The sequence below is a fragment of the Rhinoderma darwinii genome, chromosome 5, assembly GCF_050947455.1.
Source record: "Rhinoderma darwinii isolate aRhiDar2 chromosome 5, aRhiDar2.hap1, whole genome shotgun sequence".
Classification (NCBI taxonomy): domain Eukaryota; kingdom Metazoa; phylum Chordata; class Amphibia; order Anura; family Rhinodermatidae; genus Rhinoderma; species Rhinoderma darwinii.
Genome location: NC_134691.1, coordinates 25118381 through 25134222, shown reverse-complemented (window position 1 = coordinate 25134222; position 15842 = coordinate 25118381). Strand labels below are relative to the sequence as shown.

Here is a 15842-nt window from a genome sequence, read left to right as displayed (position 1 = left end):
TCTGCCCCGGTCACCTGTAAGTATTAGGGTATGTTCACACGAGCACATTACGTCCGTAATTGACGTATTTCGGCCGCAAGTACCGGACCGAACACACTACAGGGAGCCGGGCTCCTAGCATCATAGTTATGTACGATGCTAGGAGTCCCTGCCTCTCCGTGGAACTACTGTCCCGTACTGAAAACATGATTACAGTACGGGACAGTTGTCCTGCAGCGAGGCAGGGACTCCTAGCATTGTACATCACTATGATGCTAGGAGCCCGGCTCCCTGCACTGTGTTCGGTCCGGGACTTGCGGCCGAAATACGTACCGTCCATTACAGACGTAATTAGTGTGTGTGAACATACCCTTATTATCTGCTAGATCTGCCCGTCACCTGTAAGTGCTATTACCTGCAAGATCTGTTCCTATCACCTGTGTTAATATCTGCCCCAGTCACCTGTAAGTGTAATTATTGTGAGGTTAAAGCATCTCGGAATAACAACAACTCAACCGTGAAGCCGTAGACCACACAAACTTACAGCGTGGAGCTGTCAGGGGCTGAAGCTTGTTGGTGTATAATAATAATCTATCCTGTGCTGTATCACTCTGGTATTAACATCAGCACCAGTTCTGTGCCCAGGAGCTTCATGGCATGTGGGCCAAGCAGCTGCACGCCAGCCTCACCTCACCAAGCACAATGCCAAGCGTCGTATGGATTGGTGTAAAGCCTCCGCCACTGGACTCTGGAGCAGCGGAAACGTGTTCTGTGGAGTGACGCTTCTCTATCTGTCAGTCTGATGGATGAGCCTGGGTTTGGTGAATACCAGGAGAGCATTACCTGCCGGACTGCATTGTGCCAGCTGTAAAGTCTGGTGGGGGGGGGGCAGGGGGTGGTAACGCTATGGGGTTGTATTTCAGGGGTCGGCTCCTTAATTCCAGTGAAGGGGAATCTGAATTCTTCAGCATACCGAGACATTGTCGACAATTGTAGCTTCCAACTTTGAGGGAACAGTTTGGGGTTCGTCCCTTTTGTGTTCCAGCATGACTGCGCCCCAGTACATAAAGCAAGGTCCATAAAGACATGGCTGGGTGGTTGGTTGGGGGAGTTTGGTGTAGAAGAGCTTGACTGGCCGCACAGAGTCCTGACCTCAACCCCATCCAACACCTTTGGGATGAACTAGAACGGAGATTGTGAGCCAGGCCCCCTCCCCCAACATCAGCGTCTGACCTCACAAATGTTCTTCTGGATGAATGGGCAAAAATTCCCACAGACGCTCCAAAATCTTGTAGAAAGTTTTCCTAGAAGATCGTAAGATGTTTTAACTGCAAAATGGGGAGCAACATATTAATGTCTATGGATTTAGAATGGGACGTCATAAAAGCTGCTGTAGGTGTAACGTGGAGGTGTCCCAATACCTTTCTCCATATAATTTATACCGCTATAGAGACCTATAGAATACATTTACCCCATTTCACATGCCCCCCCAGTGGTCTACTAGCCCTTTAATTATGAGTTTACAAACCACAGAAGTCGTTCCTCCTTTATACAGGGTCAATTTAATAAACTATTACACTTTAGATTTACAGCGTTCTTCAATAAAAAGACTGTGCGTTGTGTGTGATTCCAGGCCGCTCATCCACGTATGGAAGGGGTCGTATTATACAGCGAGCCGTATGATGGGGGAGGGGAAATCGCTCACGAATACTGGTAATAAAATTACAAAATCAGACAAATCGTCACAGATTTAATATACACTGCAGGTTCTGCTGTCAAATGTGTAAAAATATTAATTAGAATAATGCAGAGTTTTTCATATTTTTTTTGTGCCGAGATGATTTTTCTTCCGAACTTTTCACACCTTCAATAAATAACAGCGAGTTCAGAATTTTACTAAATCTTTCCTTAGAATAAACGGAAAAAAAACGATTATTTTTTTTGGTCCTTGATAAAGTGACATTTGCTGAACTCAGTGGTTTTTACATTAACGGTTTTTTTTCCCCAAGAAGTCTGAAAACCTGCGAGAAATCGTCCGCAGTGAGATGGCGTCCATAGCGATGTCACGTGACCAGGTTGCCCAGTGGCGGGACAAAAGGTTGCTAACCTATAGCTTCTTTTTACCACCATATTTCTTGCAGGATCACAAACTTCTTGGGAAAAATCAGGACAAGTCCCGATAAATCATGCAGGTTTTTTGCTCATTTCTTGCTATGCTCGCCCCTAAATCTACAGCGGGCGTCCTAGGAATGTAGAAGAAATGCAGGATATTTGTCACAGGACACAAGAGTGACCGGCCACAGACTATGCTGCTAAAACATAACCCACACAGCAGCAGCAATAAACACGAACACCGACAGGGCAGGAGATTCACGGGTACATGGGCGACATGCTCATCGTCAGGCCTGCTCGCTTGGTATGTGCACGTGGTGAGCGGAGACCCGCGCCCGACCGTTCCACTCTGAGAGGATGCCGTCTTGAAATATCAGATTCTTTGAAGGCAGGGGCACCCCAACGTCCGTAGGGCCCGGCTGTGCCAACATGCTCAATGTGCCAGTTTCCAATGTGTGTTCACCGGCAGAGTTGCTTTCCTAGGAGATAAGTCAGAGGGTCAGTGTAGAAAAAATATGGTCTTACCCCTTAAAACTGCCCAATGGATGAGACTCTCCCTACATCCCCTCTACTGCAGGCCCTGGCATCATTGCAGGGAGGCAGAACCGGGGATGAACGAATATTAGAAAGTCGTACCCGTCCCCCCACCTTATAAAGTGCTGCTTCAGTTCTAAAATTAGCTTTGAGTTTCTTCGTATCATGTTCTCTTTGCTTATCAGGTTTGGATTTTGAGCTTTAATCAGGTCTTAATACTCCATTCACCTCCAGAGCTGCATTTAAAATTCTGCTAGTGCCCTGTCCGCTTTCTATCATTATGTCCTGACTTCTTCCTGTAGCAAGCCCTCCATCCCTGCTCATTCAGTGTCTATACAAAGCATGCTCTGCAATGAAGAACTGTGGGAGATGTAGTTTCTCATTTAAGTGCATTGCATTATGGGAACTAAAAGTCGACCATTGGCACCGGATCTGTCAACATTGAAATCAACCTTTGGTTTCCGTCTGTGTCAGTCAGGGTCCCGTTCTGACGGAAAGGGACCCTAACGCAGATGCAAACAATGCCTTATTTAGACAGAAAGGGATACCAAGTGTGCCCCAGGAGCTTGGACCCCAACCTTTGTCCTGAATTACCAACCCGTGAAGTAGGTTGGAGGTAGAGCTGGGCAATTATAAACTAAATCAAAATCACGATTAAATGAACAGGTCACCTCAATTACGATTAATGAACGATCATTTAGGTCTTACCCCTTTCTTAACATGCCACACCCCCTATTTACATGCCACACCCCCTATTTACATGCCACACCCCCTATTTGTATGCCATACCATTGAATTATATATCCAGAGCCTACTGTATATAATCTACCCCGACAGCCCCCATACAGTATTATGCCCCATAGAACACCCAACAGTATAATGCCCCATAGCTGCCCCCATACAGTATAATGTCCCCCTACAGTATAACGCCCCCTAGCTGCCCCATACAGTATAATGCCCCCTAGCTGCCCTCCACACAGTATAATGCCCCCCTATCTGCCCCATACAGTAGAATGCCCCCTAGCTGCCCTCCACACAGTATAATGCCCCCCTATCTGCCCCATACAGTAGAATGCCCCCTAGATGCCCTCCACACAGTATAATGCCCCCCTATCTGCCCCATACAGTATAATGCCCCCTAGATGCCCTCCACACAGTATAATGCCCCCCTATCTGCCCCATACAGTAGAATGCCCCCACAGCTGCCCTCCACACAGTATAATGCCCCCATAACCGACACACAGTCTAATGCCCCTATAGTGCCTAGTAAAAAAACCTCACCTAATCCAGCAAGTGGTGGCGATCCCTCTGCTCCTCCGCAGTGTTGCTGGGGACAGACAGATGCGATGACATCACGCCTGTCTATGCCAAGCTGCTCAGTCGGCGTTACATAGTGATTGATGGAGCAGGGAGCGGACTGCTCCACCACTGGATTCAACTGCATCTGTCATGAGGACGCAGATACAGTTGAAATGGGGGGGGGACGAAATGTACGAGAGGACATCGGTTATCTGCTCTGATTTTCGTGTTGTTTTTTTTACTACTTGCCCAGTCCTAGTTGGAGGTTTGTATTTACACAAAAATTACCTGGAATGATTGAACAAAGCTGAGAACCTGGAGGGAAAGCTTCCGGCTGGAGTGAAGGAGATGTTGAAGGCTGTGAAGACAAGGTGGAGAGTGAGAAGAGGTAGAATAACTGGTTAATAGGGACTGAGGCCTTATCCATACATGTGTATTGGGGATCCACATCCATTACATATAGACTAGGAAGGGACTATGGAGGCAATGTAATTCTATGGAGCTATAGGGTCAGATATCTACATACATTTCATATAGATCAGTACGCAGAATGCTCCATCTGATGCCGTATTCTGACGTAGACAAATGGATCAGTGATCCGGATCTGTATTTTGGCGAGACGTCAGAGACCCCCTTTAGGAGATACTCTCTAAGGCTCTGGCCACATTAGCAATATTGCTGTCGATTATAAGAGCCATGGTGCGCGTGCGCGTACACAGATGGTGGCACGACCAGAGTAGAGGAACGTTACAGGACGGAGGAGACGTCTCTCGGTGATCACCTCTCTTTTCCGCACAGTCCATGGGCAGCAATCTTTTTGCACACGGTCTGGTTGAGTTCGGAGCTGAACAGCGGGATGCCATAACAAAGCTCCAGGGGGACCCAGTCTCTCTCCACTGCTGGTGCTGTAACAAACATTCAGAACAAGTATTGTTAATGGTCTCCCGATACCCTGGCTGCCCCCACTATGCGATGAGGAAGCGCTCATTCAAATATACTCCAGGTCAGGGTATGATTTCTCATTACATGCGGTTACCTAAACTAAAGAACACTCCATCTGCAGGACACTGGAGGCAGTAAACATGTGGAAGATAACACAGATACTTTAAGGATGACCCGTCACCTCTCCTGATATTTCTGTTTTAGTAAATACTTGTATTCTCCATGAAATAACAATTCTGGAATATATTTACGTAGAACTCGGTTGTGCTGTTCCTCTGTTATTCCTCCTAGAAATGTGTGAATAAATTGACAACTGGGTGTTATTTCCCTGGTCAGAGGCGTGTCCCTACAGTGTCTTATTCAGACTGATACTATCCAATTAGTGCTGACAGTGTAGGGACACCCCCCCCCCCCAACTGGTTTCACCCAGTTATCAATTTATTCATACATTTCTAGGAGGAATAACAGAGGAACACCACTACAAAGAGTTCTAGGAAGAGATGCTTTAGAATTCTTATTTCTTGGGGAATACAAGTATTTACTAAAACAGACATATCAGGAGAGGTGGCGGGTCCTCTTTAAGGGGTATTCCACATGTCATGAAGAAGGGGGAAGAAGCACTTCAGAATTAAAAGGGAACGGTCAGCAGTTCTAACCCCCTCAAAACTGCCGATAGTGCTCTCACCATCCTCTATATAGCACTATCGCAAGCGCCACGGAGGCGGCTCCTTCATGTTCAGTGCTCCACGCTCTCTCAGCCCCTCCCCTGACTGACAGCTCTTGCATCCAATCAGGAGACCGCAGATGGGGCGGCTGCGGCACCAGCGACATTAGATTTCTAAATCTTCCTAAAAGGTTTAAATCATTAGATTTAGCGACGTACATTTCTCGGTCATGCAACTTACACGACCGACATCACAAGTGTAGTTCCGCCTCTGTCCCCCATCCTCTATATAGCGCTCGCGGCGGTTTTTAGGGGTCAAACTGCTGACAAATTCCCTTTAAAAGGGCTTCTCCAGTGTTCTAGAGTAAAGTTTACTCAATGAATAATGAAAAGTTCTGCAACTATCTAATATTCGTTGCAATTCAGATCCCTGCTTGCGGTCGGTGAACGTAAACATTCTTATTTACATTCAGAGACCAAAAGTCGGTACAGACCTAATGTTTCTCACGGCTGAGAGTTTGCTACAATTGTCTCGTGTTTATGAAATCCTCTGAGATAAATACAAATATCCCTCATGTCCTGACTTGTTTGCTACAATGTATCAGTGCTGACCAAATGTATCTGCCTGGAGTCCAGACTTTAGCTCACAAAGGAGTGCCTAGACTGGATGCAACTGTAACAAAAACTCAGCTGTGAGAAGTATCAGGCCTGTACGTTTTCAGTCCATGGATATAAAGAACGCTCCCGTTTATTGACAGCAAGCAGAGAAGTAAATGATAAATGGAAACACAAAGTATATTAGAGAGTTACAGAACTTTTAATTACACAAGGATTAAGATTTATTTTGATAAAGCCAGAAAACCCCTATATTTGATTTCTAATTGTACTAAGGGGTCCTAGTATTACTATAGACTCAAACAAATAACGAATCCAAGTCAATTACAGTGAACCTCCCCCTTCTGACACCGTATAAAGTGTTTAGGTCCAATATTCTGTAAAAAGGTCTTAAATATATTTTTCCTAATACTGATCTCCAAATCGCCTGCATAGTTCTAGCGTTAAACGATAAAATTCTGCTTGCCTGTATCCACCTCTAGAGGGCGGTCACTGAATACAGAGTTTTTATTGAATTCTACGTACTAACAGTAACTGTGCAACAAGCTTCATGGCTCCCCCTAGTGGTGGCTGTAGGCAGCCTGAATAACGGTCTATGCAGGAGATTTGAAGCTCCGTATCAGGAAAACGGAACTTGGATCACTATAAAGATCTTAAAAAAAAATGAATCAGCATGGACTATTGGACTTATTTATATTTTTAAAAAATGGCGGTCAAGCGGCAACATTCAAGGAGGAAGCCAGTCAGAAATTTTGTAGCCACTAAACCACCAGAACGCCGTTCTGCAGCAGTTTAGGGTTCCAAATTTGCCCACATCAAAAACGGATGTTAAGGGAATAATCAGTAAAGTAAAATTACAGGTTACCGAAAGAGTCTGGCGGCGTGTGGGGCATACGCACATGAAGCAGAGGACCGCTCACCTCATTCACTGCACATGCGCAGTAGACTGTCCTCTGCTTCATTATATGCTGGTGGTTTAGTGGCTCCAAACCTACTGACCGGTTCCTTTTAAAAAACATTCTACCATTTAGTTGACCCCCAACCCGCAGTATCAGGTGAACACGACGATATGGAGGACTGCACCTTCACTGGCTTTTTGTCCCGATTCCACTGCAGGTTCTTCAACAACGAGCTCAAAGGACTCCGTGCTGCCATTGACTTCAGAGCCCACCGCTAGACAAGACTCATCTGTATAAACCAATGAAAAAGGCACAGGAACCTGTATCATTAATATTTCAATCTCTCAATGATCAAAGCTGTAAATGCTTAAAGACTACGTCTAGAACGGAGCAGAGCTGCAATACCACACACGACCTGTAGGCAGGAGTGGCGCTGTTTTGTTTTTTTAAGAAAGCAGCACTTCTAATCCCATACAACTCTGATCTACCATTGCGGTTTACCCCGTATAATAAAAAAATTAATCCCCTCTTTATGTTCTACAGCGATGAGCCGCTATCAAAGAGCAGCTCCCATCTTGTCCGTCTATTACATTCATCTGATTGTAGCGGTGAATAATCCACAATTCAAGGCAGCCAAAGTTACATCCGAATACTCAAATATACTTTGAGGCGTTTTTCATAGTGTTCAACGGAAAATCAGCTCCAAAAAACGACTCAAGAAGTGACATGCACTTTTTACGGAGCGTCTTTTTTCGCTCCGTTTTTAAAACAGCGGCGTAAAAAGACGCCCCGTATGAACTAAATGCTGTTTTTCCCATGGATTTCCATGGGCAGATGTTTGTAGGCGTTCAGCTTCCGTTTTTTTCAGGCGTTTTTCCAGGTGTAAATGCCCCGAAATACGCCTGAAAGCACTGCGTGTGAACGTACCCTTAAGGTGTTGTACAGGATTACTAGGAATAGCACCACACCTGACCATGGGTGGTGTATGGTATTGCAGCTCTGCTCCATTGAAGTAAATGAGGCTGAGCTGCAATACCATACACAACCTGTGTACGGGTGTGGTGCTGTTTTTGGAAGAAAGCAGCCATGTTTTTCTAATACTTTAAGCTTTATTTACATAAAACGCTCACAACTTACACAGCGAGATACCAGCACAACATGAAGTCGTCTACAGGATAGGGGCACTTTACCTTTTCCATCAGAGGCGTCGCTCAGTCTTCTGTGGCTGACGTGGTGACTGGTGGGGTTCAGCATCGTGATGTACCCACAGAAGTGCTCCAAATCTATCCTGTCCCTTAAAACTTCCAAAGCTTTGTGGACGCCCATACTGTGGCTGGAGAACTCTAGAGAAGTAACAGACAGCAGTCCCCTCATTAGTACTATCCCCACCAGTCCCCCAGATTAGTAGGACCACCCAGGGGGGGGGGTTTCTTCTCCTCGCCTCTGGATCAAGCCACTACAAAAGAGGTTGAACCTGATGCATATGTGTGAGTATGTAAGTAGAATTATTACCACTTATGAAAACTTCTAAAAATGATAAACGACATGTAAATCTGTAAGAGCAAATCCGTCACCACAACACAACCTTTCAGATTAAGGTATTCTATAGATGACCCAATAATGCAATGCCTACCGCTAAGAGTCGCCCGCAATACATCTGGGAGGACCAGGGGTGGCGTCCTGCCTGCCACGACCCCTTTCCCCTGTTACGTATGCCAAGAGGTTTCACAAGACATAGAATTTAAACAAAAGTAACATGAAAGTCACAGGCGGTGAGATGAACTTTCCCGGCTCCTGACTGACATTGAGGATGTAGAGTGAGTGTAATTGTGCCCACTGATAAATGCTGCAATCTAAAGGGGGCTTTACACTGGGCGATTATCGTGCATACGAGCGTTCATACGATAATCGCCCTGATAAATATCGTTGTCGGCAGCACCTGTGTAAACAGGGAGACGCGCTGCCGACATGATGATAATGGATGGGGACGAGTGATCGGAGTAACAACCGCCCCCATCCACAGCTCCGTGTGATAGGAGCAAGCGAGTGCCGATCATCGATGTCTCGTTGATCGGCGTTCGCTGCACCGGCAGATTGTCAGCCGGTGTAAAAGGCCCTTAAGGCTCTGTTCACATCAGGATTGTGAACAACATTCAGCCTATGCACCAGGAAAGTGGCAGGGCCCTATTCACTCACCTGGCGTATGCCACACGGATGCAGTTTTGGCATTGGAGCCAGTTTGAAAGTATACCACACGTAAACATGGTTGTTTTTTTTTTTAATGAGCGCCGATTGGCGACATATGGATGTACGGCGGCATACGTTGAAGCCTTCCATATAAAGGAGTACACAGGGAATTCCTCCTTACTTAAACCTCCAAAGCCTTAAAACGTAATGTGAACAGAGCCTAAAGACAATGTTTGCTGGTGAAGGGTCTTTATTTTACACTGTTAATGACACAAACATGCCCCCCCCCCCCCCCCCCCCATCATTCATGAGGGGAATGGCTGCTTAGTATTACAATTGCACATAGATAAGAGGCCTGTAGATGGTGCTGTCGAGCCACGGTAATTGCCATGCGCAATGGTTTTGCGGCAAGTACAGGAGACGCATGATTTTTGTTCTTCGCCTGTACTCGCCGTTAAGCTGCAACAATTTGCTGTAAAATCGCATGCGTTTTTTTCACCCGAGGAAGCGGAGCAATTCCAGCCGGATGGTGTAAAGGCGTTCTTAGGCTTCAATTTGGTGCCAGTCATGGGTTACGTGTAGTGCCCCACGCTGGCTTACAGACTATTACTTATGGCCAGACTATTAGAGGGCGATCTAAGCATACCACACAAAGTACTGACACCCCATTCTCCCCAAACATCACAAGGCCTGTCTGCATCCTGCAAAAAGAAGAAAAAACATAAGCAACCCGCGTCATGGATCCTCATCGTCTTGATGTGGTACCAACTAATACCTCATGTTTATTATGTTTGACGTTTGGAGTGTCAGTACTTTGTGTGGTGCACTTAGGAGGTGCTGGGCAGACGGGCTGACCTAATAGCATGGGCGTAACTAATAACTGTGACCGGCAGCTTATAGTATCAGTGTGCAATGATAACACTGAGCAGCCACCCCCTCACGGATGATAGGTGTGGTAGTGGCTGTTAATCAGTATATTGCACCGGTGTAATCTCCCTCTATGTAGCATGGTGGTTTGCCTGCATCCTGCTGGTGACTGTTTTACCTGCCCTTGTATCAGTACGGCCTGTTTCGGAGACGGGTTGTAAATTTGATCCCTGTTCCAGGGATTGGTTTTCTTACAGAAATCATTTGATTGGTCAATACTCGGTTGCACTGAGCGCACATTATGGTATTGCCAGAACAAATAAAGCAGATTTACAAAAAATGTATTACCTCCCTGTAGCTCCGATTCATCGAAGGGGAACGGCACATGTGAAGTCTCTCCCATTCCACGCGTCCCATGGCCCTGAGCAGACGGGAATATATGCATACAATTAGCGCCCTCTGCTGTCAGGGTAAGTGCTGACTAATACTACATTCAGACGTCTCCGAAGATCAGCAACAAAGTGCAGTACACCCCATCCACGTGCGCCGGGAAACAATCAGCATGGACTTTAGAGCAGAATGTGGATTTTTAAATCCAAGCACGCCTTACATGTCGCAGGGGCTCCATAAATTTAAAATATAGGCGACTTACAATCTCATGTCATTCTGAATTATAAACTAATAACTGCTACAGATCCAGTGTCTGAGCCGAGATCTTCGCCCCGGCGCTGTATGGGCAGTGTGTACTTGGTCTTACACATGCTGGCCTGTACATGGTCGACCTACACACAATAATTCCTACATTTGTGGCTCAGACGCAGCTCTTCCAAAGAATTTATTTTTGGGATAAAGAAAAAAAAAAAAAGAAGTGATTTACTCCTCACAGCTCACACTAAATAACGAGAAACTAATTCTTCAGGTTATTACAGTCATGGGGAGACCTAATACGTGTAACGTAAGCGCAACAAACTTTATCACACGCAATTTCTTTTTTTTTTATTACTTTTTTTATTTAATCCTATTAAGGGATTACTATTTTTCTTCTTGATTTGAAATGTGTAATGTATTCGCACACTTCTGTAGGATTACACATTATCCTTTGTGTCCTTCTGACAGTCTGGTGAGAGAAAAACTCTACATGTGCCATAGTAGCAGGCTTGGCTTTACACAACAGGTCCCCAATCCTGACTGTACGGGGTTTCCCAGTCCTAGTCATTGGGAAGACTGGTGATCTGCTCAAAGCAGTGAGACCCGTTTGATCACTTCTGTCAAGAGTGACTGCAGGATGATCAAAGGGTTAAATGGCTGGGATCAGAGGTTCCTCTGATCCCGTTGGTAAGTGATCATCGGAGCGCTGCACACTCGCTCCAGGGCGGCACAGAATGGAAAGCGCTGACTGGAGGACTAATAAGATGCTACGGACTCTCCTCCTGAGCCAATAGTCATCAGAATAGTCTCAAATGTTGTATATTTTAGAATACATTTTATTTTTTAGAGCAGTCTTCACACGTAGGCATTGTGCCCGCATTCCTACACCTAATATCACAAAGCAATACATAATATTCTAATATTTATGTGAAGCAGCAAACATGTATAAACAGTTTAATGTAAATGTTCGCCTTTTATCACCACATTGTTGTTAGGAGCAAAATATCGCACAGATTTATTTCTTAATATATATTTACAGGGGTCAAAATGGATTTTGTTCGGACACAGATCCAAATCCCCTGCATAGACTGAGTTAAATGATAAATGTCTATCTACTTGCAGTCACCACTAGAGGGAGCTTACTGCATACTGTTTAGAAATGGAATTCAATAGTAACAGTGCGCAGTGAGCTCCCTCTAGTGGTGACTGCAGGTAGAGTTAAATGATAAATGCCTAGGTCTATGCAGGGGATTTGGAGCTCTGTTTCAGAAAAAACAATTCTCTGACCACTACAAAGATATATTATGAAAATCAGCACAGAATTTTGAACCTATTAGAATATATAACAAATTTTAAAATCAAAAAGTTCAAGGGAAAATATTCACCTTAAAAGTAACAAAATAAAATAAAAAGAAATCCCCATAGCAGACATACCTGAATGAGAACAGCAGAGTGAGTTAGAGCATCATTCAGCATCACCAGGACGTTCGATGTAGGGACCACGCCTGGATCATGTCCCCAAGATGTAATCAGTAACCGGTCATAGGCCTATAAAATACATCTGTTCAGATTGATCACATGACAGGGATTAGAAAGGACAAAGCGCCATAGGGGACGGTCATTTGTGGGAGTCCGTGACCCTCTCCAGAACAATGTGGGGCAAGAAGTAAAAGCCTTTAAACTACTCTGGAGCAGCACAGAGGACGGAGGATGCAGATTCACATTCATGATTCTTACCAGGAAAACGTCTGGTAACTTGCGGAGTCTGGTCCCCTTAGACAGTAAGAGGGATGGCGGCCCAGAGCCAGAAACATGGTATATGTAGAGCTTAAACCATATGGAGCTGACTTCTGGGATTGCCGGTCCAATGTGCTGTAAAAAAAACCACAAATGCATTATGGCTTCCTGCGACCACATGCGGCTTCCATGCCTTATTTTATTACTACCGCAACTCCAGCAAGGAAACCTCCCAACCAACCCCCCCATGTCCAGCACGGTCCTGGATCACCCTACATCTCCATTCTCCGAGTGTAGCGATTGGCAAAAAATAAATAAAAAATCACTACAATCAAATGGCTGCTGATTGGCTGCTCACACACAAGATCCGGTCATAGGAGTAGAGAGCAGTACAGGATCGTGGCGGAGATAAGAGTGTTGTAGTATGTTGCATTAGACTGAGCGCTGCTGTAGGAGTAACCTCCCTGAGGGCACAACGGTGTGATTATTTTATGGTCACTCCTATGTAGCGGGCACAGTGGTATAAGGTGGGCACCACTGCGTCAGTATGATGTGGAGACAGTCTGCCGGGATCACTACTATTTGGAAAAGTACAGGAACACCATTGGGATCACTAGGTCTGGGCACTGTATTGTCTTTAGATGGGTTGTTTTGGAGGTGTGGCCAGGTGGGGTTGGGGCGGGGCTTAAATTAGCTGGGACGTGATTCTATACTTCCATGATGGAGGCTGCGGATCATCTAGCGATCATTAAGGAATTATCCCCCCTATAATATAATGCTGGATAACTGTGCAGATATATTTTACTTGTTTACCTTAAAGTAAAACTCCACCTTTTATCATCATGTTGTTGCCTAAATTTGTACGAATGAATTTCTTAATATAATCTTTATTGGTTTTTCTGATATAGCCAGCAGCCGCCACAAGGGGGAGCCTACTACATGCTGTGTTATTATGGAGTTCAATATACGTATGCAGTAAGCTCCCTCTAGTGGTGGCTGCAGGCGGACAGAATTTTATTAGTTCACTAACACTATGCAGGGGATTTGGGGCTCTGTATCAGAAAAATAAAGCTCTGACCGCTATACAAATATTAGATTAACACAATGGTTTAAAGGGTGGACAAAACCTTTAAAGAGCACCGGTCACCTCTCTTGACATGTCTGTTTTAGTGTAGAGTTGTGTTCCCTGTAAAATAACGATTCTGGAACAGCTTCTCTTAGAATGTGTGGTACCGTTCCTCTGTTATTCCTCCTACAAATGCATAAATCAACAACGGTGTGCTACCGGTTGGGGGCGTGTCCCTACAGTCGGACACTGTCCAATCAGTGGTTAGTCTCAGACGGTATAGGGACACGCCCCTTTCGCAAGGAAAATGGTAACATCCAGTTGTCAATGTATTCATACATTTCTAGGAGGAATAACAGAGTAACAGCACAACACATAGTACTAAGAAAAAAATGATTGTGATTTTATGGGGAATATAAGTATTTACTAACACAGACATGTCAGGAGAGGTCACAGGTCCTCAAAGTAACTTCACATATTTTTGATTATTAAAACAGACATGCATTCATGATAATGTTGGCTTCATTTTAACGCAATTATCATATATTCCTGCAACACAGAATATGCTCTGTTGTACCGCATTGCAGAAGATGTAGTGTTTACAGCAGACACAGTAAAACAGTCTGATGTACTGATAACGTTTTCCACAATGCAAAGCAGCAGCGACATAGCTCCGAAGGACAGTTCAAGCTCAGTACAATTAAAGTCACCAGATATGGCAGACGGACAAAACCTACCTGGGGGGTGCAGCTGCTGATTGGCCGGATCTCATTGGTGAGGGGCGCCATAGACACTAAGAGGGAGTAGTTTTTGTTTAAGACCCGACTGCAGGTCGCTGGGTCCAGGCCTAGGAGACTCTCACATCGCAACAGATCCAGCGGTAAACCTGCACTTACAAAACAGTGATTTGCTGTAGGTCTTAATGAGAATTTTCTAACAAAATTTCTTCTGAAGACTCAAAAATAAAAAGAAAACGTCACTTTAAAGATAGTCTATGCTTTAGACCAGGGGTCTCAAACTCGGCAGGGTAAGTGGGCCGCATATAGAAAAAATGGGAAGTTGACGGGCCGCATTACTTTCAAATTTGATACAATACAAAATTATTGTTAATAAATTACTTATTTGAACTACTATAACACTATACGAATACTACATTACTATAATAATAGCGCTAGGTTTAAAATTTGAGATATTTCTCCACGTGCTTATTTCAACAAGTGTCGCTAAATGCAGTCCGGCGCCCTCCGCAGATGCTGCCACAGCGATGTCAGGGGCTTGCCCAGAGCTGGAATCTCAGAGCAGAGCCGCTTCTAAGACTCTGCCTGGGATTCCAGCTTTGCTCCTGACATCACTGTCCATATATGGACAGAGATGTCAGGGGCAACCCCAGAGCTGGAGTCCGGGGAAGACCGCTAGTAGGCTCTTTCTGCGACTCCCGCTGTGGTCCTGACATCACTGGGACTCCTGCTCTGGGGAATTCCACAGAGTCCCGGAGCAGAACCTGTACTAGCGCTCTGCTCGGGACTCCGCTCTGGGGAAGACCCTGACACTGTCCATATATTGACAGCGATGTCAGGGAATTCCACAGAGTGCCGGGGCAGAGCCTGTACTAGAGCTCTGCACTGGACTCCGGCTCTGTCGAATTCCCCGACATCAGTGTCCATGTTTGGACACGCGATGTCTGGGGCTTCCCCAGAGTCCCGGAGCAGAGCCGATACTAGCGCTCTGCTCGGGTCTCCGCTCTGGGGAAGACCCTGACACTGTCCATATATTGACAGCGATGTCAGGGAATTCCACAGAGTGCCGGGGCAGAGCCTGTACTAGAGCTCTGCACTGGACTCCGGCTCTGTCGAATTCCCTGACATCAGTGTCCATGTTTGGACACGCGATGTCTGGGGCTTCCCCAGAGTCCCGGAGCAGAGCCGATACTAGCGCTCTGCTCGGGTCTCCGCTCTGGGGAAGACCCTGACACACTGTCCATATATGGACAGCGATGTCAGGGAATTCCACAGAGTCCCGGAGCAGAGCCGATACTAGCGCTCTACACGGGACTCCGACTCTGGGGAAGCTCCAGACATCGCTGTTCATATGTGGACAGCGATGTCAGGGAATTCCAGAGTCTAGCGGCTCCGTGTCCCGCGGGCCGCAGATGACAGCCCCAGGGGCGGCATGCTTGAGACCCCTGCTTTAGACAATCCTGTTTGGTCAAATGGTTTCCAAGGCCACAGGCACATCACCGGTTGTCCGATCACCTATAATCTGTGGGGGAACCTGGAACATGTGTTGACGCCTT

At 45.7% G+C, this 15842-nt stretch overlaps 1 protein-coding gene across 1 annotated transcript in view; it reads right to left on the bottom strand.

Moving 5' to 3' along the window:
• Positions 1-1522: 1522 nt before the first annotated feature.
• FAM91A1 (family with sequence similarity 91 member A1) overlaps positions 1523-15842 on the bottom strand; it is a 55934-nt gene continuing 41614 nt past the window's right edge. Inside the window, exons 16-24 of the mRNA XM_075825772.1 lie at positions 14287-14435; positions 12484-12618; positions 12181-12294; positions 10447-10519; positions 8235-8387; positions 7229-7333; positions 4706-4829; positions 4213-4282; positions 1523-2570 (exon numbers count right to left, since the gene is read on the bottom strand). Coding sequence (XP_075681887.1) covers positions 2379-2570; positions 4213-4282; positions 4706-4829; positions 7229-7333; positions 8235-8387; positions 10447-10519; positions 12181-12294; positions 12484-12618; positions 14287-14435 — 1115 coding nt within the window. The 3' untranslated portion in view covers positions 1523-2378. The remainder of the gene's footprint in view (positions 2571-4212; positions 4283-4705; positions 4830-7228; positions 7334-8234; positions 8388-10446; positions 10520-12180; positions 12295-12483; positions 12619-14286; positions 14436-15842) is intronic.